Source organism: Alnus glutinosa, chromosome 11, assembly GCF_958979055.1.
Source record: "Alnus glutinosa chromosome 11, dhAlnGlut1.1, whole genome shotgun sequence".
NCBI lineage: Eukaryota > Viridiplantae > Streptophyta > Magnoliopsida > Fagales > Betulaceae > Alnus > Alnus glutinosa.
In genome coordinates this window covers 7,691,524-7,711,790 of record NC_084896.1, presented here as the reverse complement: position 1 = coordinate 7,711,790, position 20,267 = coordinate 7,691,524, and the positions used below count along the sequence as shown (strand labels likewise).

The following is a 20,267-nucleotide window of genomic DNA, read 5'->3' as shown; positions in this document are numbered from 1 at the left end:
ATTTCTTATTTCAACAATTACCCCTAAAATATAATTGTTATAAATATAATCTTATTGTTATGTTTTGTGCTAATTGGCAACATAACCATTTTTTAGCATAACGGTATAAAATATTAATATTCCGTTCTTTTAATTAGGATATTGAATGCCATTAACTTAAAACATTTGGGTAGTGAAATGACACTACCATAAATATAATTAAAATAACTCTTTACATAAATATATAAATCATTAGTTCAAACTAATTTATATACATATATTTTAAAATAACTCACACACACACACATGGTCTCCACAACACACACACTGTAATTTTTTATTTTTTTTTTCAAATACTTTTCTTCACTTCTCACATACACATGTCCCTTATAGTGAAGCACACACCAAAAACACATATCCATAACACACACACACCAACCCTCCATCCGAAGCAAACACAGCAAAACACACACACACACTTATATAAACTCATTTATTTCTTTGTAAGCACACACTGTTCAAACCACAAACCTTAACTATATATATATATATATCATAAATCAGCAATTCCATACACTTCCATTTATACATCTTTTATAACCTTCATACTTACATATTGATTTCTGGTTTTTGACTTGGAAATTTTCTGTTAGCAAACAAAAAGAGGTCCATAAATATATATATATATATATATATATTATAGACACACATACACATATACATAAACGGTTGTTGCTTCTTCAAAGGAGGTGAAGAATAATCATGTCTTAAGAGAAGGAATTCAGTGTTTAGAGGAAGAAAATACTCACCTAAGCTACTCCAACATAACCCAAAAGAAAGGGAGTGTTGCTGTCCAGAAAAGAAAGAGCACCAATATGCGATGAAGAAAATGATGCTCTATTTTTTTGGTCTTAAAACAAGGATAGTTTATGTTTTAATTCCTACTGGTTTTGTGGTGAAAAGAGAGCAATTCAAGGCTTTAATTTAGCTCACTAGGTGCAGAAAAACATGGGGAAACAATGAGATTTTCATGCTTAAAGTTTTTGCACTAGAACAGGGAAGACAACAAAAAGTTTACGTGAGAGAAAGTGTTTGCGGAAATTTTTGTTCCATGGTGCATGGATCGGTCGATCAAAAGCTCCATATATAGGAGACTTGTAAGGCTGGGATTAAAGCAGTACAAACTCTTCGATGGCCGGATTTTCGATTGCTGGATAGAAAAGATCTTCATCAAGATTACAAAATAAATTATGTAAGATTATATATTGTATCTAATGTAATAATTAATTTGTACAACCATATCTAGTTCTTTTAGAACTAAACTGAGCTAACTAGACTAATTAGATGGGTTTTAATCATTTGGGACTGTTCACACGAAATGGGTTCAAGAATTAAAGGAAGAAAAATCAATATTTGTGATTTTACGTAATCTGTAACGCATTGTATAATAAAGTCGATCGACCGAGTTCGAGCTTTTATTTACACTGTAAAAACATCCCTCGATTGATTTCATTTACTCATCACTATTAAGTCACTAGATCAATTATAAAATCGATCGATCTATTTTATTCGCTATACATTCGTTCGATCGACTGCAAAGTCGCTCAATCGACATCGACTCCAAAATCGCTCGATCGACTTTGGGTGAAATGTCATGTCCAACCGACTTATATATATATATATATATAATTCTATTTAATCTATAAATAATTAAATCTTATACCTATGCACACATATGCGTATATTTATATTTATGCATTATTAATCTAGGCATGTTATTTCCTGAGTGTTACAGCCTGCCTAAGATTTGAAATCGCAGATTTTTCTCCATTTTTAAATTGCACTTTTTTAAAAAGCATAGGGCTACAAATGAACCTGTCCATTCGACACACTCATTTAAACTCGATTTGAACTCTATTTGTAACAGTAGAAACCCCATCGATTATTAAGTGACACATACTTGACTCACTCTCCCAACTCAATTAAGGCTCGCGAGCCTAGCTCGTATACACACATGTTTATGTGTGTATAAACATATACTAATTTAGTATTAACTAGGGTGTACAAGTAGTTATAATTACCGGCTATTGCTTCTAAACCCTAACCGGATCGCGTTAGGTGGTTATTAGATTTTCGTAACCCTAACCGCACTACCTTAGGTGGTTAGCGGTTTTGAAATAACCATCAATCAGCGATTATTGAAACCCAAACAGCACTACGTAACCGCCTATCAGATATTGGCTCTTTGGACCTATTTCGGTGTTTTGAGCCTTCTTTGGACCTCTTTTTAAAGTATATTTTAGATAGTTTTGTGACTATTTTGGGCCCGTTCTAGTTTTTATTATTATTATTATTATTTTTTATGCTTTAGTGCTTTAGATGAAAAAATAATCAATTAATAAATTTGTTATATTATATATATATATATTAAAAAATAAAAAATAAAAATTAGCGGTATTCTATGGAGTATACCTACTTATTTTGAGAAATCCAAATAAGGCCCTCCTTGTGCAAAAATTAAAAATAAATAAAAAAGAGAAGAAAAAAGGTAGGGGCAGCTGCATGGTCACTCTATCCACCATAGGGGTGACTGTTCAGCCATCATGACCATCACAATGGTGGCATCGCAACAACTCCAAACACATCCGGGTGGTAGTGCAGGAAGGACAAAGTACATATAGAACAAGGGGAGCCATTGCACCCCTTAATTTTCAAATTTTCTTTTAAATTTTTTTATTAAGATATATATATATATATATATATATATAGGCTTAATTAAACAGTTGTTTTTTCAAAATATTCCTACAATAAGAAAATTTAAAGAAGACAGAAAACAAAAGTATTTTGTATTTTGAGTTATTGATTAATATATTTGCCTTGGGAATAAAAAAACAAACATGGCCAAAGAGTTGAGGAAGAGAAGGAGGTGGATAAGATAGTTTGGGTTGAGGAGGATATAAAGGATGAAGATTTGGGTTTCGAAAAAATGGGTTCTGAAGGAGGCCAAAAAAAAAAAAAAAGAGCACTTAAGCTCCACCTTCGCGGACGGATAGGTTAACAAAAAAAATTGGACCTTTTTTCTTTGAATGTAATGGAAATGTTACAAGCATTCTAAAATAAAAATAAATAAAAAATTGATGAGATATGGATAGGAGAAAAAAAAAATCTATTTGCTAATGGTTCAATAACAAATTTACAAAATTGTAAGAAAAAAAAAAAAAAAAAACAAAGAGAAACAAAGGTTATGAGAAGAAATATGCTCTTATATTATGCCTTGATACATAGTTTCACCTATTTACAAGCAGTTATTAATGAAGTGAATTAATACACAAAAGCAACAAAAATACTAATGTAACCAAGTTAATGTTCCAACTCATCATATAACTAATCTAACCAACTTAGGGCCCTTTTGGTTCGCGGAATAGACCTATGAAATGTAATGCTTATTTTGTAGGAATAGTTATTCTTTTATTTAGTAATGGACTATTCTTAGGAATAGCTATTCTCATGTGAATAACTATTCCCTTACGAAAATAAATAAATTACGTTTTGTAAAAAATAAAAAGTCACCACCAATGGGTGCATGGTCCGCCACCCACAGCAAAAGTCTGCGGTGGTTGCACCACCCTCGATGACTTTTAGGGTGGCTTGGCAACCTCCGATTGGCTTACGGGGACACCCTCGAATCCCATTGGGGGTGGTCGTGACCACCCCCATGCTTCATCAGGTTCATACCACCCAAGGTGAATTTTGGGGTGTCTTGGCCACCTTGGCCACCTTTGATTGGCTTCTAGGGGGCACCCCTGAATCCCCTCGGGGGTGGTTGTGGCCACCCCCAAGCTTCATCAGGGTTGCACCACCCACAGCTCTCCTGTGAGTGGTCCACAATACCACGCATTGTATTCACATTCCAGTTTTTTTTTTTTTTTTTTTTGAATTAAAAAACAAATAATGTCGGTATTTTAAGCATTTTTTAATCAATTCCAATTAGTGTTTAAGTCGAAATTGGGCATTGAGAAAACTCATGAGATTGGATACTGCTATAGGATCATTGCTTACAATTACTTGATGGAAAATCTTAGGTTCAAAATGGGATGGAACAGACAATCTAAAATGTCTATGAACAAAAGAAAGTTTATCATAAGAAATGAATGAAGAACGAGCATAAGGTAGACTTGATGTTGAGGAATCATTGTACTTAGGAATAGATGGGAGTGAGTGAGAATAAGCTTTCAGTTGACAATGAAAATCCTCCGAATAACCAAGCATACGTCTTATTCATGATAATCTTGGAAGAGGAATATAATATGATGTTCCACATCGTCTAGGTATGAAAATGGGAATGTACTTATATGTATATTTACACTATTCTTGACACAACGTGTTTAAATCCGTGGTGGCCATGAACCTATTAAAACTCTGTAGTTAAGCGTGTTCATGCGAGAGTAGAACCAGGATGAGTGACCTTATGAGAAATCAAGTTTAGAAGATCGAGCCAAAAGCGGACAATATTATGTCGTTGGGTGTGGGTTATTAAAAATCGTATTAGAGTCATTGCCCAGTCTGAGATGGGGGGAGCATGCACAAGCCCATGAGGGTCACTAGCAGGGACACTAGGTCTAAAGAGCGGGTGATTGTGACTTCCAACATCGCATGGGTATAGGAATGGGAATGTGTTTATATATATATATATTCACACCCTTCTTGGCACAACGCGATTTAAAGTTGTGATGGCCATGCATGAACTTATCAACACTCTGCAGTTAATCGTGCTTATGCGAGAGTAGTAATAGGATGTGTGACCTTCTAAAAAATCTTATTCAGAAGAGCCAAAAGTGGACAATATTATATCGTCGGAGCGGATCGTTATATATGAGCCTTGTCATGACTTGATGGAGGGGGATCAACAATAGAATCATTGGTTGATGTTGTGGATGGAATATGGTCAGTATTATTAGAGTGAATAGGAACAAATTCAATATTAGAGAAATTAAAATGGTAGTGAAATAGAAGAAAAAGAAGATACAAAATTGATATCATCATAAACCAATTTAGGAAGAACAAATCAACTATCTAGAGTAGAATTAGTAAGCATGGATGCATATGGAAAAAATATCCCCATGCAAAATTACATCTCGAGAAATAAAAACAGACTTAGTAATAAGATCAAATAACTTGTATTCCATAAGGATATCCTATAAAGATACAAGGCTTAGCACGAGGGTCAAATTTTGTTCGATTTCTTGTAAGAGTAGATGCATAACATAAATATCGATCCAAATACATGGATATGGGAATAGGTGGAAGTAATGGAAAATAGTGTTCCATAAATATATAGATTTGTTGGAAAGATTAGAGGTTGGAATATGATTCATGAGACGTACAGTAATAAGTATACAATCACCCTAATAAGTAAAAGAAGATGAGCTTGAAATCTCAAAGGTCTTGCCACATTCAAAAAATATTTTGTGTTTACGTTCAACACTAGTGAAAAATAAAAGCCAAAAGCTAATAAATAGTTATTGGTTGAGGTGTTTCAAGACAACTCTGCTGATGAATTGCTCCTTTGGAGGAATAAAAATCATCGATATGAATACAGCACCATTGTTAAATCGTAAACATTTTAATTTTAAGGTTGAATTGAACTATGTTTTCGATGAAATGAAAGAAAGATTGGATGAGGGGGCAAGTTTGAGATTTATTTTGCATCAAATAGACCCAAATAAATTGATTATAATCATCAACAATAGTAAGAAAGAAAAAAGAACCTTTAGTAGACCTCACAAAAGATTGTCCCCACATATTACAATGTATCAACTCAAAAGGCCAGACTTAGCAATATAAATGCTAATGGTAAAAGGCAATCGATGTTGCCTAGCTAAAGGACATATGAGGGTTCTGAACCATCTGCTTGACCAAATGGGGGTGGTCGGGCCTTTTTTTTTTTTGTTTTTTTTTTTGCTTTTGTTTTGGGTTTTTTTTTTTTTTTTTTAAAAAAAAAAAAAAAAAAATCTCTTTAACTATTTTTTATTTGTTTTACTGTTTCAACACTTTAAACAATAGGGGCATTTTGGAGACTTCATCCACCTCCTTAAGGGCATTTTAGGGACTTTATGCCTTAAAAACTCATGTGCAATGCACGTGAGTTATTTTCCGTTAAAGAATATGAAAAATGCCAACAGAGTAGTTAATCAAACTTACCAATGGTTGAAACTTCTAGAAGGAGGTTAATTTCCACTTCTTAAGCATTTGAGGGAAAATTTGAAAGGGGTCCAACTTCGAAGGGGTAAAATATATTTTCCCTTTAAACTTATTTATGTTATCACCACAAAACATTCACATGCTTTGTAATATGTATAGTAAGTAATACAATACGAAACAACAATTATAAGGATGCACGGACTATATATATATAACACATACTGTTAAGGGATTTTCCTCCCCACCTTAGAAAATGTCCACGTGGAGCCTTGAGCTTGACAAGGATAAAACGGACATTTTGCATGTATGAGTATAAAAGGGAGTATCAAAATTATTAAAGGTAGATCTACTATCATTGGGAGATCTTCTCTCCCTCTCTCCTCTTCTTTAGACATTGGACTGACTTGATCGTCGGAGGAGGCTTCGCCGACCAACCCCCGGCAGGTCTTTCTTGTTTTGCAGGCCAGCAAATAGAAGAGGGGACGTCTCTGATCCTGCCACGTCACCAGCTCAAAAATATCTTCAACACATACCAAGAACACAAATACCAAGTCACTGGTGCATTTATTCACTATAATTTCAATCAATCAAAAACTATCACATTGTCTTTAAGGGGAAGGGGAAAAAACACACCAAAAAAAAAAAAAAAAAACAACAACAGATTAACTCTCGTGATTAATTTGAGATCTCGACACGAACAAAAATTAAAAAGAGAGAGTAGCAAGTAGCAGTATTTTATTTTTCCTGTGTCTCGATCGTTGCATGTGTATCCACTATTTAAACCAACGACGGAGCATTGGCATGACAAAGAACTTCATCTGTCCATCACTGCAATGACTCCCTTCGTGCTGACCGCAAGCAAAGTAGTGAGGCTTCCTCTTTTGGATCACGAGCTCGAAGCCCTCCCCGCCTCCTTGTGTCACGTTGGCCAACATCTGCGCCCCTGTTAAGTTGCACGTTAAGAAGCTCCGGTGGTTTGGTAGCAAGTAGACATCGTGAGGAATTGTGGCATTGTCGGTTGGTGGATCATACTTGAAAACTGCATGCAACAACATTGTCAGTACGTGTCATCGATCGTATAAATAGACGTTATATTTCCAAAGTATAAGAAGAAGCGTCAATTAACTCACCCAAAGTGTCATTTACGTAGAAGGGGCCATTTTTACGAGCCCAGTTAGTGTAGCTAAAGTCGAAGCGCCAGCCCTCCGACCCGCCAACGATGATCTTGTTAGGGCCTTGACTATATTTTGGGTGAGGGGCGTATTTGTTGGCCGAACAAACTGCCAAGGTGGAAGCAGCCACAATCAGGATGAGACTGACGTGTGCAAAAGTGAAACCACCCATATCTTCTATCAGAGTGCAACTAAAGGAAGAGTGAGGTTGATTCTAAAAGGATATAGATTGTAAAATCAGATGTTGGCATTCACAAAGATCGGTTATGAGGTATTTATAGAGCGGAGCACAGAGAGAAAGGATGGTGTAAAACGGCCACTTTTTTCACGATTGGTAGGTAGAAGTTTGAAAATACAATATGAAGCTCATTTTTTTCAGTTCAATTTTCAACGGCGTTGCAAATCTGGAATGGGTTGGTAAAAACGGAAGTAAATTCTTCTTTCAACCAAAAGGTGGTCAGCAAAAAATGCGATAAATAGTCCATTGTCTTTCGGTCGGAGGTATGAAATTGACGAACACAGAGTCAACGCACCAAGGATATTTATTTAGAGACAGTGGAGCATTAACCGAATAAGCTTGACAAATTAACGAGGGCGAGGACTACGGTGTAGCTAAGAAGGGTTTATACTTTGGCTGAGGTAATGATGACAGTTTTCATTGCACAATATCATTTCTTTAGTAAAATTAAACAAATGTTATAAAACTAAATTATGTACATAATGCTTGAGAAACAATACTATTAAAAGGCAATTCATAAACCAGGTAAATTAAATAGTAACTATTACAAATTTACAAATCCAACATCTAACAGTTTCAAACACCGGCCAGATGAACAAAAAGAAGAATTGGTATTGATGAACTTCCCATATGCAGCAACTGAAATGGATTCTTAATTAAGAATCGAAATATCAATGCAGGAATCACCGGTACTTTACGTGAATGATTTCACAAATATGAAACAGGCCGGATATATAATTTGATAGGTTTTTAGGAAACTTAAACCCTTTAGATTCGTTAAAAGAAATAAATCTTTTCAAATACAAAATTTGAGATTAATTTTCTACATCCCTAATAATGTTATTGGTCATTGCTGAAAATTGCCCACATGAGACGACATATCAAGTTATCAGCAAGAAGAAAGACTTGCTAAAATACGGTCTACAACTGCTGGTTTTGGTTCTCATGCATACAATATACATAGCCACAGGATAAGATCCCTTGAATGTTGGTCCAATTCAACAACATAGCCGTCAAGCACAAGCATTAATGAGCTTCTTTTCAATACATTTTCCATTGCACCCTGCCACATTGAGCAGGGTTCAGTTAAGTTCAAAATATCCAATGAACAACAGAGTAGTTTCGAAGATCGAATAGGACAAGTAACATGACTCAAAAGCTTGGAATTATGTTAGAAATAATGCAGAAGTTAGTGTTAGTGTTCCTATTTCTTAACTAATTATGTGAGTCATGTATATATTGAGCATTATCGTTTGTTATAGTTTATCTTACTGCACGTTGAGTCCTTAAGTTTAGGAGTTCTAGTTACATAATGGTCCATATGTTGTTATTAGTTGTGGTCTAGTGGGTCCTAGTTTGTAGGGTTGTTTGTTTCTTAGTTGGAGTTTATTTAAATGTGTTTCTCAATGAATTATTCATATCAGTTTTTAATCCATACTATCCCATTTGTTGTTACCTCTTTTCAACCTCACAGTTGTATAGAGAAGACTATTGCTTATTCATCTTTCATCCTAATATCTAACATTTGGTATCAGAGCTAGGTTGATGGCTAGCAACGATGTTAACCCCTCGCAACCATCACTCCCACTCTTTCAAGGAGCTGGGTATGACATTTGGAGCACAAAGATGAAGACTCTCTTTATTTCCCAAGACTTGTGGGATTTGGTGGAGAAATGCTTATTCTGAAACTGGCGTTTCAGCAGACACTTTCAGAGATCTTCGGAAGAGAGATGCCAAGGCTCTGTTTTTCATTCAACAAGCTGTGGATGAATCCATCTATCCTCGAATTGCTGCTGCAACAAAATCAAAGGATGCTTGGGATGCATTACAGAATGGGTATCAAGGTAATGCTAAGGTATTGACAATCAAACTTCAAACTCTTCGCATAAATTTTGGAAGTTCGATGATGAAAGAAGGGGATTCCATGCATGATTATTTCTCTAATACACTGGATATTGTGAATCAAATAATAAAATTTGGTGAAAATTTATCTGATCGAGCAGAAAGTTGTTGAAAAAATTCTGAGAAGTATGCCTATGAAGTATGACCATGTTGTGGCTGCCATAGAAGAATCTAAGGATTTAAGTCTGCTAACAGTTGATGAATTATTTGGTTCCCTGCAATCTCATAAAAACAAGATGAAAAGATATAAAGAAAATTCTATAGAAAATGCATTCCATACTAAATTGCAGTTTTCCAAAGGCAAAACAAGTGGTAGCACTAGTGAGTCTACCGGCAAGGGTTCAACCACAAGAGGGCGTGGAGGCCATTTTTTTCTTGGCAAAAGAGGTGGTCGAGGTGGTGGTCGTTCAAGTAGCAACTACCAATATCACAATGGAGGTGGTGACAAAGGTGAAAATTCTTACCGAAAGCCTCAATATTATTACTGTAAGAAGTATGGCCATATAGAGAGGTATTGTAGGCTCAAAGAAAAACAAGCAAACTTTGCTGAAGAGAAAGAGAAAGATGAAACAGAAAGTTTGTTTCTTGCTTGTTATTCTTCTAAAAAATGTGTTCCAGATGTTTGGTACATGGATAGTGGGTGCAGTAATCACATGACAGCTTAGAAGCCTTCACTAGCTTGGATAAAATTGTGACCAGCAGAGTGAAGATGGGTGATGGAACCATACGTGCAACACAAGGCAAAGGTAACATAAAGCTGAATTCATGTGGAATGGACAGCATATACAATGTTTTGTATGTTCCTGATTTGGATACAAATTTGTTAAGTGTTGGGCAATTTTTAGAAGAAGGTTATTCTCTTGTTTTTGAAGATTTATCATGTTACGTGTATAAAGACAAAACCAAGCAGCAGTTGTTAGTCCATGTCCCTATTGGCTAAAAACAAAATCTTTCCTCTAAATCTTGCTGGGCAAGCACTTAAGGCTTCATTTTTAGATGAAAATTGGTTGTGGCATTATAGATATGGACATCTGAATTTTAGAAGCTTGAAACTTTTGGGTGAAAATAATTTGGTGGATGGTTTGCCTTCAATTCAGCATGTTGATAATTTATGTGAGAGTTGTGTATTTTGAAAGCATCATCGCAATGTTTTTACAAAGGGGGAAGCAAGAAGGGCCTCAAAACAAATTGAATTGGTGCATACAGACATTTGCGGGCCTATGCAAACTCCCTCACTTAACAATAGAAAGTATTTTATTGTCTTTGTGGATGATTATAGCAGGATGACTTGGGTTTATTTCGTCAAGGAAAAATCTGAAGCTTTTCTAATTTTCAATAAGTTCAAGAACCAAGTGGAGAAACAAAGTGGTAACTCTTTGAAGATTTTGCGGACTAATCGTGGTGGTGAGTTTCTCTCCAAGGAGTTTGACAGTATTTGTGCAAATTTTGGCATTTTAAGGCAATTGACAGCCAGCTACACCCCTCAACAAAATGGGGTGGCGGAGAGGAAAAATAGAAGCATTGTGGAAATGGCTAAATGCATGCTTAAAGCCAAAGGACTTCCAAAAATCTTTTGGGCTGAAGCTGTTCATACAGCTGCCTACCTACTTAACCGGAGTCCTACATCAGCATTGCAACACCGAACTCCTTTTGAAGCTTGGCATGGATGGAAGCCCAAGGTAACTTATTTTAAGATTTTTGGTTGCATTGCTTATGCTCACGTTCCTTCTCAAAAGAGGCACAAACTGGAAGATAATAGTGTGAAATGCATATTTATGGGTTATAGTATGGAGACCAAAGGATATAGGTATTATGATCCTCTTACAAAAAAACTGATTGTTAGTCGTGATGTTTTGTTTGATGAGAAAAATGCTTGGAATTGAAATTTAACAATCCAAGAGAATGATGCCTTGGTGGATGAGCCAATGGAGCAAGAAGGTGGAAGCAACTCATCAAATCCATCAAGTCCTTTCACACCTAGAAACAGCCCATCTCATTCCTCAAGCTCTTCATCTTTCTCTTCTCCTGAACCACCACCAAGAAAGGTGAAGGACTTGACAGAGATATATGAGAGGTGTGAAAGATGTCAATTCACTCAAGTTAATGAGCCAAAAAACTTCCAAGAAGCTGTCCAAGACAAAGAATGGTGTGTTGCCAGCGATGAAAAAATCAAGTCTTTGGAGAAAAACAAGACATGGGAACTGATAGATGTGCCAAATGGAAGAGAAGTTGTCGGGTTGAAGTGGATCTACAAGATTATATACAAATCAGATGGCACAATTCAAAAGTACAAGGCTCGAATAGTTGCAAAAGGATACATGCAACATGAAGGTATTGATTTCGACAAAACTTTTGCTCCGGTAGCTAGATTTGACACCATTAGAACTGTTTTAGCTATAGCAGCTCATAAAAAATGGAATATTTATCAATTTGATGTCAAATCAGCCTTTTTAAATGGTGTTTTGTATGAGGAAGTGTTTGTGCATCAACCACAAGGTTATGAAGTGGAAGGTGAGGAAATGAAAGTGTACAGGTTAGCTAAGGCCCTTTATGGCTTAAAGCAAGCACCAAGGGCTTGGTATGATCGGATTAATGGGCATTTTGAGCGACATGGGTACCAAAGAAGTAAAAGTGAGCCAACCTTGTATGTCAAAACAAGAAAGGACAATGAGGTACTTATTGTATGTCTTTATGTGGATCTTATATACACCGCAATTGTGTTGTTTTGTTGGAAGAATTCAAAAGCATTATGATCAATGAATTGAAATGACTGATCTTGGCTTGATGAGTTATTTTCTTGGGCTGGAAGTGAAGCAATGTGATGAAGGAATTTATATGTCTCAAATGAAGTATGCAAGTGAACTTCTTGAAAGGCTTGGGATGCATGACTGCAACCCAATGAAGACTCCTATGAACACAAATCAGAAATTCAGTTTGAATGATGGAGAAGAAAAAGTTGATGCTGGTATTTATCGAAGTTTGGTTGGAAGTTTGTTGTATTTAACAAATAGCAGGCTTGATATAATGCAAGCTACAAGTCTCTTGTCAAGATTCATGCAAAGTCCAAGCAAGCTTCATTATGGTGCTGCCAAAAGGGTGCTGAGATATGTGAAGGGGATCGACATGCTCCTATGGTCTTTGGTATACTAATACTACTAGTTTTGAACTATGTGGTTTTTCTGATAGTGATTGGGCAGGTTCATTGGATGATCGTAGAAGTACAACAGGGTACGTCTTTAACATTGGTTCAGCAGCAATTGCTTGGAGCTCAAAGAAGCAACCATCTACTGTATTGTCATCTTCTGAAGCTGAGTATATTACTGTAACTTCAACAGCTTGTCAAGCTGTTTGGCTAAGGAGAATTTTGGAAGACATGAAGCAGCATAAACAGGAAGCTACAATTATCCATTGTGACAATCAGTCCACCATTGCAATGACAAAGAACCCGATGTCTCCCAGCCGCACAAGACATATAGAGACAAGACATCATTTTATTAGAGAATTGGTTGACAAAGGAAGCATCAAAATGTCCTACTGTGGTACCGATGATCAACTTGCAGATATATTCACAAAGCCCGTTCCTTCGGATAAATTCATTCGTTTTAGAGACATGTTAGGAGTTGTAAACTTTCTGCATTAAGGGGGAGTGTTAGAAATAATGCAGAAGTTAGTGTTCCTATTTCTTAGCTAATTATGTGAGTCATGTATTAAGCATTATCGTTTGTTATATATAGTTTATCTTACTGTACATTGAGTCCTTTAGTTTAATTAGGAGTTCTAGTTACATAATGGTCCATGTTGTTATTAGTTGTGGTCTAGTGGGTCCTAGTTTGTAGGGTTGTTTGTTTCTTAGTTGGAGTCTATTTAAATGTGTTTCTCAATGAATTATTCAGATCAGTTTTTAATCCATACTATCTCATTTGTTGTTACCTCTTTTCAACCTCACAGCTGCATAGAGAAGACTATTGCTTATTCATCTTTCATCCTAATATCTAACAATTAGATCGTCAAAATAATTCTAGAAATGTTAAGGATGTGTATGTGTTAGTTATGAGGTAAGACTTAAGGCTACGTAGAAAACAAAATAGCCTCTTCTTCCTCAAGTTTCTTCCCAAGCAAACCCTGGCGTAAAACAATGTTTTGTGCATAATATATGCTATAACAATAAAATATATATATATATATATATATATATATATATATATATATATATATATATATATATATATATATATATATATATATATATATTAATTGTGAAATTCAATACAAAGACCAAAATAAAACCCTGTAACAGATTAAAATTCGTATTAATTACCACTCTTTTAACCTAAGTAGCTCTTCTAACAGTCCCCTTCAATTAAGTAACAATCAACCTCAATACACAATGAAAGGACCAAGTATATTGAGGTTGATTGTCATTTTATCTCTATTGTGTATTTTATCTCCAATAAAATGACAATCAACCTTAATATACTTGGTCCTTCCATGAAAAGCTGGGAAAAAAATGTTGTAATCACATTAGCTCACTGGTAGTATGAGCCATTGCCCTATATTATGCTTCGGTACTTGATTGTGCCACTATTGTCTATTTCTTACTTTTCAAGTGATCAGATTACTGTCTAAGAACGTATAATATCTTGTAGTAGCTATCGTCTACTTGAGGGAGAACCTGCCCAATTTGCATCAATAAAACCTTCTACCCATATATAGATGTATATCCGGTTTATATAATATATTTCTCGAGATCAAGAAATCTTTTCAAATATCACATAATACAATTAAGTAACAACTTTCCATGTAATCTCACGGTGTTTGGGGACATTAATAGTTTTTGGAAGTTTAGAGAGGGCATTGACATTAATTACTGGTAGTTTATGGATGACATTGACAATGCAAGAAATTGTAGTTTGAAAGAGGTATGTGTATTTTTTTTCCAATTTATTTTTATGTCATCGTTCGCTAAAGGTATAAATAATTATTTTCTTAAGACATATTAGCCATGTCTCGTCCTTAATACAATGAATATCAAATTAATATCTTGATACATGCATATTAGCGACGACATGTTGTCATTATTGTTGATATGCTCTCTATTACTATACTAACGACAATGTCGTTGCTGATGGGCAAATGAATTTATATGAAATTGAAAAAACAAATTCAAATTCACATCAGCGACCATGAGTTTTTCTGAATTCACTCGTCGTTGATGAGTTAATATGAAATTGAAAAACAAATTAAAATTGACATCAATTTTAATAAAATTCACATTAGCGACGACTCTGAGTTAATATGAAATTGAAAAAAGAAATTAAAATTGACATCAGCGACAGCTATAGTCTTTGCTAATGAGTTATTCTGAAATTCACATTAGCGACAACAAAATAAACACCGAAATGCACATTAGAGAAGAGTTTTTCTGTTCTAATCTAAACTGAGCGTATGTATTGAAAAACAAATCAAGTGGCACACTGCAAAAATTCTTTTAGTCTGGACGGTTTTAAACAAAATCGTCCAAAACAGGTGAAAAACCGTCAGTTTATTCTAGATAGTTTTGAAACCGTCTAAAAAAAAAAGCGTCTAGAAAATAAATTCTGGAAAGTTTGGGCACAAGCGTCAAGAATTCTATACGATTTTTCCTAAACCAATTCTAGACGGTTTTGTCCAAACTGCATGTTCAGAATCATTAATTTTTTTTTTTTAATCATGCCTGAGTTTGAATATGAAGTTCTTAAATTTATTTTATTATTTTTTTTTTTTTTTGTTCTGCGGTCATAGCTTCTAGGTTCTACTGGAAATCCACCTTAAATCAGCATTTGATCTACCGAAAATTCAACTGGTCTATTATATGTACGTAATAGCCACCACACACCTCTCAAAAATAAAGTTTAAAATCGCACTTTTTTATTTGCGAAATCTTATTATCAAACGGACTCATAGTCTCATTATTTTTCTGCTCTCTTTGATATTTTAGGGCTTAAGAATTAGAGTTAAAATAAATAATTTAGTGAGGCCATTTCTTATATTTGAATATTAATTAAATTATAAAATAATTATTATATATCTTTTTGTTTAATATGTCAATTAGAGCACTTTCTTCTATTTGTAAAATGTGTGTGTGTGTGTATATATATGTATAACTTATTAGATATAGAATATCTTATCACTTGATTCAAAACACATGAAATAATACGATTTAAAGAAAAATAAAGAGAAAAATGAAAATAAGTTGTATAACGATTGATTTGTAATAAAACATAATGCGGAAAAAATTGTTGGACATCAAAGACTTATCAATTGTGTAATTATATCTATTATGCACAACGCAAACAATGAAAATTTATCCACTTTGAAAACTTTTCATATTTTTCTAAACATTCAATTCAAATAAACGTTAGAGAATGCACATTAAACTAATTTCATGAATGTAAAAATGAGGTTTTTAAAAAAGAGTAAAAAAGTATGACTTTCCAAGAATTTATGGATTTTTTTTTTAGACTTTCAATTTGTAATTACTTTTGCCATGATTGAGGGCATTAATTATTAAATTTTTACCATATTAGAGTATTAAAATTTGTTTTGGAAATAATCGTTATTGTACAATTATTAAGTGTGGGCCTTAATTAAAGAGTATTTTATTAACTTTTTACCATATTAGAGCCTTAAAATGTTTTTCCGAGCCTTAATTTTTTAATTTTTTTATATGTATAAATGTTATTATATAATTATTAGTTTGAGCCTTATTCAATTGTGGCGCCCTTAGACGACCGCCTAACTTGCAAGTCTAAGCCCGAGCCGCCCACACTTCTATGAGAGCTAGTATAAAATTTGAATATATTGGAGCTGTGGATTTTTGGGTTTTAAGTATTGTTTTTCTTTACAATTATCTTTGGCATGAATTTCTGTTTTATCGTTTTCATCCATAAACGTGCCTCAAACTGTACTCTAGGAAAATCATGTAAATTCTTGTGTTTTCGGGTGTACGTGGCTGTTGTGTTATTGGTTGTGATTCCTGATGTATTGCACAGCAGAAAGATGTCAGTTAATTTCTATTGTTAGCATAAATTAAGTGGAAAACACCCACATATGTATTCCAAGAAAAACATGGTTTTATGGATGGGACTTCACATTCAATGGTGTTGATGGATCCTAAGACCCGTGAAGCACTCTCCCTCTCCTTTTTTTCTCATTTTCAGTCTGTCTCACCATAATTAGTGTCCTGAAAACTTTGCTCATAATGAGTTTTTCTGAAATTGATATTAATAGAGAAGAACATTAGCCCGATTGACGGAATCGGATCCTTTTCATTTTATTTGAAATGAATATTATCTATTTTACGGTTAGAATTTAAAGTTAATTCATCTAATGGTGTACATGATTTCACATTATTTAAATTTTTAAAAAACGTGTCAATATTGACTTCTTATACACCATTAGATACATCAATTTTTTTTTTCATTTGAAATGGATAGTATCAATTTCATTAAATGAAATGAATACTATCTATTTTAAATGAAAGATCAAGATTTAAAATTGGTGCATCTAACCATTTAATGGTATATATGAAGTCAAATGGAATAGAATCCTATCTATTTCAAATAAAAGGTCAAGACTTAAAGTGATGTATCTAATGGTGTATATGAAGTCAATATTTACAAGTCTTTTAAAAAATTTAAATAATGTAAAATCATGTATACCATTAAATGCATCGACTTTAAATCCTAACCATAAAATAGATAGTATTAATTTTATTTGAAATTGAGAGGATCCTATTCCCCGTTTGACAACCCCTTTCTTCTATATTTGAGGTGAATTTTTTTTTTTAGTGATAGTAAGAAGTTATTGATGTAATATAAAATAGAAAGAATTTGTATGAGAAAGTGGGAAAAAAAATGTATTATAATGAGTTTTTTTCTTATTTGAATAGTAATAAAAAATTGTTAATGCGAATATATATATATATAAAGTTGGTTTTAATTTTTAGAATAAGTGAAAATAAAGAAAGGGATTTAAAGGAGGATAGAGGGTTGTCAAACGGAGCCATTAGACCTAGATTAGACAAGTGCACGAGAAATGAGGAGATGATCAATGGTTGACGTGTGAGTGACTTGATCACTAGAATAGTGTAAAAAGAATAGTCCAACTGTTGAGCAGTATTGGAAAATATTCTCAATAATTAATAAATGGGCTTATTTAATTCATACAAGCTTATTTATTAACATTAATCCATCAAGCTACATTAGAAGATTAAGATTAAGGCCCGTGATCAAGAAGTAAAGGCTAAGGCTAATCAATAATTTCACTAGAAGTCAGAAATATCTCGAGAGCATCAAATCCTAAGATAATCGGACTGTCCGGATCCCAAGGAATTCAGGAAGAAATTTCGGAGTCAGAGAATCAGTTCCCAATTTATCCGGATTAAACAGTTGAAGTCCCACCTATAAATAAATACACACCACTAGGTATTCTTCAGGTGAATTATTAATTATGAAGACTTTATGATCTAAATTCTCTCTAAAGATTGACATAAGCATCGAAGTGGGACCAACTGACACCTCGACGAACTCTTTTTCTAATATTTATTACTTTACATGAACGAAGAAATGACTTTATCAAGGCTTGTGCCACTAGCATACCGAAACTGCCTTAACAAAAAGTTTGTAAATATTAATCTGAACATCCCATCTTCCATGTGTGTAGTACTTCGTTAAAACATTATGTGGATCGGAATTCTTTTTGTTTTGTTTTGTTTTGTTTTATTCTTTTTTATGCATATTAATAAGTGTGATTTAGATAATTGATAAAAATGAAATAAAAAAATATATTAAAACAGTAACTGGTAAAAAAAGAAAGAAAAAAATATTTGGCACTATTTTTTTTTAATAAAAAAAAAAATTATTTATCACTAGCGAGGATAATATCGTCTGTGATAAACATATAATTAGCGAAGAGAGTGTTGTCGTTGTTGGGAGTATCATCATTAGCGGCCACATTTTGAGTTGTCACTAATATAATCAATATCAACGACACTCGACCGTCAACATGATAATAGTGACGACAAGTCGTCTCATGATAGATATTTTTATTGACTGTTGGAGTGTGGGTTGGTCAGTACTTTCGGAAAATAATGTAATGGCAGCTACATTAATTAATTTGATTCAACAAATAAATTGAGTTAAAGAAAAGAATAGACTTTATAGCACTTATTAGATGATCAATTCCGCAATACTCCAAGCGTCTTTGGAAGAACAAGCTAGCTAAGACACTATAACCATGAAGACTTTGGTGCCTTACGATCGATCCTTCAAAAGATCGAAGAGAACAACGTACCTTAATTTAGTCCTTAATTAGTTACCCCTTTTGACAAATTAATCACAATTAATTTCACTAAGATCAATGTTTCAGGTTGTTCTAAAGAATCAAGATAAGAGAACAACCTTAAACATTCTTCTCCGTCCACATATATAGCCAACAAAACAATACAATAATTAAGGAACGTAACAACAAGGATAATGCAGAACTATATATATATAGAACAGCTCCGTATGTATATATATATATATATATATAACATCCAAACCAAGTCACAGCAGGTACATTTAATTTATTCACTATCATCTCAATATTCAGAAGGAAGGATTAACTCTTATTTAATACCAGGAAAAAAAAAAAAAAAAAAAAGATGAGCAAAGTAATATTTATAGGTTTCCCTTGTGACTTAATTTCTGTATTAATTATCTAAACCAACGGGGCATTGGAATCACAAAGAACTTCATCTGTCCAACATCGCAATGAATCCCATTGCGCTCACCACAAGCAAAGTAGTGAGGCTTCCACTCTTTCAGCACGAACGCGAAGCCATCCCCGCCACCTTGTGTCTCGTTGGCCAAAATCTGGGCTCCTGTAAGATTGCACGCTAAGAAGCTCCAGTGGTTTGGTAGCAAGTATACATTGTGAGGAATTTTGGTATTGTCTGTTGGCGGATCATACTTGAAAACTGCAACCACCATATATATATATATATTGTCATCGATCATATGGCCTGGAAACTTATATATATTTCTCATACACAATATAATAATTAAGAAGAACGAGTGATATTATTTAGTGAACTGCTATATGAGAGTTGTATAATTAGAATGACATCAACAAATAATCGATTTTTACTATCACGTCATCTCAGTTGTATAAATACCATTTCTCTAATAAGAATATATATAGACTACAAAATACAAGAAGGAATGTGAACTCACCCAAAGTATCGTTTAGGTAAAAGGGGCCATTTTTGAGAGCCCAATTGGTGTAGCTAAAGTTGAAGCGCCAGCCTTCGGAGCCCCCGACAATGATCTTGTTTGGGGCTTGTCTGTATTTTGGATGATGGTGGCGACCTTTGTAAGGCCAATTGTTGTTAAAGCCGAACTGCCAACCCTTGTTGGCCGTACTAACTGCCAACATGGAAGCAGTTACAATCAGGATGAGGAGGCCCTGTGCAAAAGTGAAGCCACCCATTCTTGTGTGGGAGAGCGCGCAACTTAAGGATGAAGGAAAGTAAGTTAATTAATTACCAGATGTTGGCATTAACAGGGTGAATTAAGGGGTATTTAAAGAGAGGGGAGGAAGAGAGAGAACAGAGAGAGAGGGAGTGGAAAACTGCCAAATTCACCTTTTTTATATTTAATTGGTAGGTAAAAAATTGAAAATTCAACGTGAAATGCTCCTTTATTGAATTCAGTTTTCATCGAGTATCCTCCACTTGGATTTTTCTTTTTCTT

The 20,267-nt window shown here is 34.2% G+C and overlaps 3 protein-coding genes across 3 annotated transcripts; 1 reads left to right on the top strand and 2 right to left on the bottom strand.

Annotated features, from left to right (window-relative positions):
• Window positions 1–6,717: 6,717 nt before the first annotated feature.
• Window positions 6,718–7,595, bottom strand: LOC133882439 (blue copper protein 1a-like). Its single transcript, XM_062321620.1, has 2 exons — window positions 7,311–7,595; window positions 6,718–7,219 (listed from the first exon to the last, which is right to left on the bottom strand). Exons 1-2 carry the CDS (start codon window positions 7,522–7,524, stop codon window positions 6,954–6,956), a joined length of 480 nt encoding a protein of 159 aa, XP_062177604.1. The 5' UTR covers window positions 7,525–7,595; the 3' UTR covers window positions 6,718–6,953.
• Window positions 7,596–9,148: 1,553 nt separating this feature from the next.
• LOC133881063 (uncharacterized) lies at window positions 9,149–10,157 on the top strand. Its single transcript, XM_062320028.1, has 3 exons — window positions 9,149–9,194; window positions 9,291–9,445; window positions 9,594–10,157. The coding sequence occupies exons 1-3, from the start codon at window positions 9,149–9,151 to the stop codon at window positions 10,155–10,157; spliced, it is 765 nt and encodes a 254-aa protein (XP_062176012.1).
• Window positions 10,158–19,057: 8,900 nt separating this feature from the next.
• Window positions 19,058–20,052, bottom strand: LOC133882916 (blue copper protein 1b-like). The gene is made up of 2 exons (XM_062322153.1): window positions 19,749–20,052; window positions 19,058–19,492 (listed from the first exon to the last, which is right to left on the bottom strand). Exons 1-2 carry the CDS (start codon window positions 20,002–20,004, stop codon window positions 19,230–19,232), a joined length of 519 nt encoding a protein of 172 aa, XP_062178137.1. The 5' UTR covers window positions 20,005–20,052; the 3' UTR covers window positions 19,058–19,229.
• Window positions 20,053–20,267: the final 215 nt, after the last annotated feature.

Excerpts from the sequence above, each read along its gene's own strand:
- LOC133882439 (XM_062321620.1), bottom strand. The coding sequence starts at position 7,524 with ATGGGTGGTTTCACTTTTGCACACGTCAGTCTCATCCTGATTGTGGCT. Across the intron at positions 7,220-7,310 it reads CTACGTAAATGACACTTTGG|TTTTCAAGTATGATCCACCA; the intron begins GTGAGTTAATTG and ends TGTTGCATGCAG.
- LOC133881063 (XM_062320028.1), top strand. The coding sequence starts at position 9,149 with ATGTTAACCCCTCGCAACCATCACTCCCACTCTTTCAAGGAGCTGG. Across the intron at positions 9,195-9,290 it reads CCACTCTTTCAAGGAGCTGG|CAGACACTTTCAGAGATCTT; the intron begins GTATGACATTTG and ends CTGGCGTTTCAG. Across the intron at positions 9,446-9,593 it reads GGTATCAAGGTAATGCTAAG|AAAGTTGTTGAAAAAATTCT; the intron begins GTATTGACAATC and ends CTGATCGAGCAG.
- LOC133882916 (XM_062322153.1), bottom strand. The coding sequence starts at position 20,004 with ATGGGTGGCTTCACTTTTGCACAGGGCCTCCTCATCCTGATTGTAACT. Across the intron at positions 19,493-19,748 it reads TTACCTAAACGATACTTTGG|TTTTCAAGTATGATCCGCCA; the intron begins GTGAGTTCACAT and ends TGGTGGTTGCAG.